Here is a 5,129-nt window from a genome sequence, read left to right on the forward strand (position 1 = left end):
AAAAAAAAAAAAAAAAAAAAAAAAAAAAAAAAAAAAAAAAAAAAAAAAAAAAAAAAAAAAAAGTGTCAGTAATAATTAAGAAAAGAAAAATTGATGTGGATAACTAAAATGCTACCCAAAAAAAAAAAAACAAATGATAGGGGTAAAAGTGTAATTTGGGTATGAATAATTTAATAAGAAAAAGTTGTTACAAATATTCCGTCTTCAAAATCAACGTGGAATCTGATTCGAGATTTGGATTCCATTTATCTTCTTTCTCGCTTCCCAAAGGAGAACTCCTTTGACAGGTATGAATATATTTTTTATTTCTTTTATTTTTATAATAATAGTAAAACAATTCCCAAATTTATATTTTAATTAATAACAAATAATATATATATATAAAATAATAATAATATATTTAATTAAATAAAATTTTGTTAATTAATAATTTGGAATTATATATGCATTTCAGTGCAGCAGTGAAAGTGAAGGGAAGTTAAAAAAGTCAATATATTCTATTGGAGTCATTGATAAATGACAATTAACATGTTTTATTTCACACAAATATTTGTTCGATTTTTTTAATTTGGTTCAATGAATTTGATAAATGTTTTTCAAATTTAATAATTTCGAATTTTGATTCAATGAACGAACTTGCTACGTGTTTTTTTCTTTTTTAAATTCGAGATTTAATACTAAAAAATAGATTAATTTTTTTTTTTTTTTAAGAATAATCTAAAAATGACTCGGGTTTAATAGAAAATCCAATAGAAATATATTTATAATTACCAATGAAATAAAATTTTTATTTAAAAAATTGAAGGAATGTAATAATTGATTTGGACTAAATTTCAGCTTTAATTAAAAGCATCTATTTAAATTACACATATCCACTCATGAGTCACGAGGCCCCATGCATATCACTATCTATGACCAAATTTTCCCATTTCATTATTCCCAATTAAAAAGTCAATATTTTACTATTATTTAATTAATTAAAATTTTAAATAATATATTTATTTAATTATGTGATTAGGTCAATATTACTCATGAAGCCCATGGGCTGAAACCAAGCTAAAGAAAAACCCAAATGATTTGTTTGTGGCCATAATTCAATCCCGAACATCTCGAGCATCGATCAAATATGTCAATCGGTCTTAGTTCAACTTTTAAAAATATGATCAGGTTGGAATTTCTACCGCTAAAAATGAAATGATAATCGAGAGAATTAATGCGGGGACGTTGGTAATTAAATTGGATTATAATGATTAATTCAATTACCAACCATTCAAAATTAAATGATTAAAACTTGAGGCTAAAATCTTGGTATAATAATGTTTCAAGTGAGCGGCCCCACCCCTTATCTCCGCCCTCACTTGGCCGCAACGGTGGCTGCCTCCGCCGCACCACCACCGCCTTGACCCATAAATTTTTATACAACGTGTGAATTAAAAAAAGAAAAAAGGTAAAAGATAATTAATTGTTTAATTTTGAATTTAGATCAATTGAAGGCTTACCTAACTTGATTAGGAGAATAATTATATTTGTTACACAAGCGACGCGTTGGACTTCCTTAAAGCGGGGCGTACTAATTAAAGTTAAATCCTAGTATTAATTTGGTTTAATAGTTGCTTTTAGATTTAACTTTTCAAAAAATAATTAAAAAATGAAATTGTTACCACTAACGATTGTTTATTCATTTTAAACTTTACTTTATTCACGTAATTTCCATTTATCGTTTATCTCATGGATTATTATTTTATAAATATCTTTTGACTTTTATGATACATCAATTAATTAAAATTATAATCGATTTGAACGATATTCAATTTGGATGCTAGCATGGAGATAGCCATAGCTTCTTCAGCTTCTTCCTTGAATTCTGTCATGATCGCACACTCGACAAAAGAGCTATACAAGCGGTATTACCCTTCTTTACTCACGCGATATTCTTAGCTCGTGCTTTTGCCTATTGTCTAAGATTCCTCGCTGCTACCCCCACATGGGAGTTTAGATCATGTCTAAATCCGAGTGTGGTTGAAGATCTGAAATATGTTTGATCGGGAGCCGAGTGTAATTAATATTTGAAGTTATAGGAAAAAAGAAAAAAAAGGTAAAATAGGTGAAAATAATTAAGAAGAAAACAAAACAATAACAATAGGAATAGTGGAAACAGGACGCAGAAACAAAGGTACATTCGATTGCGACACTTCCACCCACAGTATTCCCCCACCCATCAACTTTTTCTTTTTCTTTTTCTTCTTTTTATTTTTTAATTCATTTTTTAAAATAATAAAATAAAAAAAAATATTCCTTCTCTCACCTAAAAAGCTTCATTTATGTTAGGGTTTCTCTCTCTCTAACCCCATGCATGACCAAACACAGTGTTAATGAAACTTCAAGATTAAGAAATTAGGAGAGAGAAAGAAGAGAGAGAGAGAGAGAGAGAAAGAAACCCTAGTTCCCCTTTATCTCTTTTCCTATCATCTTTCTTTCTCTCATCTCCGAGCAAAGTGTTTCCTGTTGATGTGATTCTCCACCATCGACACACTTTTGCACAAAAGAGAAACCTCTTCACAACAATTATAACAATACTATGGTTTTTCCTTCTTTCCCTTCCTATTTGGATCCTCCCAACTGGCAACCGGTAAGCGCCCCAATTCGAACCCAAAATTAAAAAGCTTCCGTTTTCTTAATTCTTTTTCGAAAAATATTCCGACCCTTTTTCGATCTTTTCTTGAATATACTTCGTGTTTAATCTTTTTTCTCCATTTTTGTTTCTAGTTGACGAATCAACAATCGGGAGGAAATGACACTACGCGCGATTCTAGCCAGGTTTTGTTACCTCCACCGCCTCCACCGCCTGGAGGCGGTGGAGGTAGTGGTGGTGGTGGTGGTGGTGATGATGGTGGTGGAAGTGGTGTTGGGTCGATCAGACCTGTCTCGATGACTGATCGAGCTCGGTTGGCGAAGATACCGCAGCCGGAGGCTGGCCTTAAATGCCCTAGATGTGAATCTGCCAACACTAAGTTTTGTTACTTCAATAACTATAATCTTTCTCAGCCTCGTCACTTTTGTAAGGCTTGTCGTCGGTACTGGACACGTGGTGGTGCACTGAGGAATGTTCCCGTCGGTGGTGGTTGCCGGAGGAATAAGAGGACCAAATCCCGGAATCGGTCCAAGTCTCCGGCGGGTGGTGAACGTCAATTATTAGCTGGATCAGCTAATTCCACTGCTGGGGTTTCACTTTCAACTCCAACCCATTTGCCCTTTTTATCTTCTTTGCATAATTTCACCAATTACGGCCTTAATTTGGGTATAATTCCGCCACAACCTCCTCCAACAAGTGGTGGCTCCACCACCGGAGGAGCAGATGTTCATGAATTCCAAGCTGACCATTGGAGATTACAACCACCACAACCACAACAATTCCCTCTCTTGTCTAATGAACAACAACCAAATTTTCTTTACACTTTCGAGCCACCAGAAGCCACCGCAACTCGCTATAATCTCGGCTTGTTCTCAAGATTAGGGATCGAAAACGACGTCGGAATGACAACAGAAGCCGAGGCGGTGAAGGTGGAGGAGAGTAAAGGGATGAACTTGGGGAAGAATTTTCAGTTCTGGGTCGGTGGCGGTGGTGGTGGTAGCGACGTTAGTGCATGGAGTGGCAGCGGTGGCGGAGGCGGCGGCGGCGATCTTCATGGCTTCACCTCATTGAGACAGTAAATTTTCTCAATCCTTTCCAAATTCTTGTTTTTTTTTTTTCATTAAAATTCTCACTATGAACAAGAAAAGGAAAGAATTGAAACCAATCATATCACATTAAAGGGTTTCCAATGCTGAAATGTGACTCAAAAGAGACCAAAGAAAGTGATGATCAAAAAGAAAAAAAGAGAAAATATTGATGGACCAGTCTAGGGTTTCAGGCTTTCTAAGGGTTCTTTTTCTTTTTCAATTTTAGAATTTGGATGGTGTGGTTTATTAATTACTATAGGTTTCTCTTATATGTATATCATTGGGAAGGTAGTCTTTTGTAAGTTAGAGGTGACAATATATTTACAACAATGACCTATATATATTTATATATTATCATGTTTAATGTTATAACATTAGGGTTATGGTTATTGTACTTGAATCGGTGGTTTGAGTTTTTGATTTTATGCTCCAATGCTCCAATCTATATGTGTACTCTAATTACCAATTTGAACATAGCTTAGTTGATTAATGGTATATGTTCGTGATCATAAGATTAGAAGTTCAAATCGTTCGTTCTAAAGAGGATAGAAGTAAGTGTTGAATAAAGTGTAGTATTGTATTATAGAGATTATGGGGGAGGGAGTTTGTGATATGAATGGTATAAACTAAAAGGTGTTGGATTGTGTGCCCATACTTAGATTCCTTTGCTTTATGAAGGTAAACTTTCTTTCTGGTTATCTGTTAAAAGCTCTAAGTAAGAGACCACATACTCATAATTGATTTGCTACCCTAATGAATAAAGTTTGTAACTTTTTTCGAGTTCAACAATAATAGCACGTGGAGTTCGAGAATTCAAATTTTGAACTTCTTAATCGAAGCTAAATCATTTGAATCATGTGCCCGGTTGACAAAGTAAACATTTTCTTATTTGTTTAGGCTCCATTTCATAACTATTTGATTTCTTTCCTATGAGTCTTCGTCGAAGCATATTTTTTTTTTGTCTAGTTTTCAACAATTAGCGTGAATTTTAAAAAAATACTCGCACTAACATAACAAAAAAAACTATTGGTGAGATGCAGTGTTCATAAACTTTCGTTTTTAAAAAACCAAATGACGATCAAACGAAACTTCAATAATAAAAACCCGAGAAGCTACAATTATAAAAAGCCGAGAAGCTATTCAAAATTTGAAGGTTTACCCATTATTGATGATGATGTGTTAGAAGTCGTTAGAAGAGTTATGAAGTCTGAGGTGAAAAGAAGGAGAGAAATGAATGATTATGAAATTATAAGAAAATTGACCAAAAAAAGAAAAAGGCAACAAAATTCCACTCAAAACCATGCAAAGAGTACTGAAGTTGGAGTTGAAGTTGGAGTTGAAGTTGAAGTTGAAGTGGGAGTGTAAAACGAGAGAGAGAGAGAGAGAGAGAGGGGGGGGGGGGGGGGGGG

At 34.0% G+C, this 5,129-nt stretch overlaps 1 protein-coding gene across 1 annotated transcript; it reads left to right on the forward strand.

Annotated features, from left to right (window-relative positions):
* The first annotated feature begins 2,370 nt into the window (after positions 1-2,370).
* On the forward strand, positions 2,371-4,116 carry LOC111458881 (dof zinc finger protein DOF2.4-like). Its single transcript, XM_023101738.1, has 2 exons — positions 2,371-2,629; positions 2,767-4,116. The coding sequence occupies exons 1-2, from the start codon at positions 2,579-2,581 to the stop codon at positions 3,709-3,711; spliced, it is 996 nt and encodes a 331-aa protein (XP_022957506.1). The 5' UTR covers positions 2,371-2,578; the 3' UTR covers positions 3,712-4,116.
* The last annotated feature ends 1,013 nt before the right edge of the window (positions 4,117-5,129 follow it).

The sequence above is a fragment of the Cucurbita moschata genome, unplaced genomic scaffold, assembly GCF_002738365.1.
Source record: "Cucurbita moschata cultivar Rifu unplaced genomic scaffold, Cmos_1.0 Cmo_Scf00021, whole genome shotgun sequence".
Taxonomy (NCBI): domain Eukaryota; kingdom Viridiplantae; phylum Streptophyta; class Magnoliopsida; order Cucurbitales; family Cucurbitaceae; genus Cucurbita; species Cucurbita moschata.

Bases quoted from the DNA above. Each gene is read 5' to 3' on its own strand.
- LOC111458881 (XM_023101738.1), top strand. From the start codon at position 2,579: ATGGTTTTTCCTTCTTTCCCTTCCTATTTGGATCCTCCCAACTGGCAA. The intron at 2,630-2,766 runs GTAAGCGCCCCA...TTTTGTTTCTAG, and splicing joins ATCCTCCCAACTGGCAACCG to TTGACGAATCAACAATCGGG.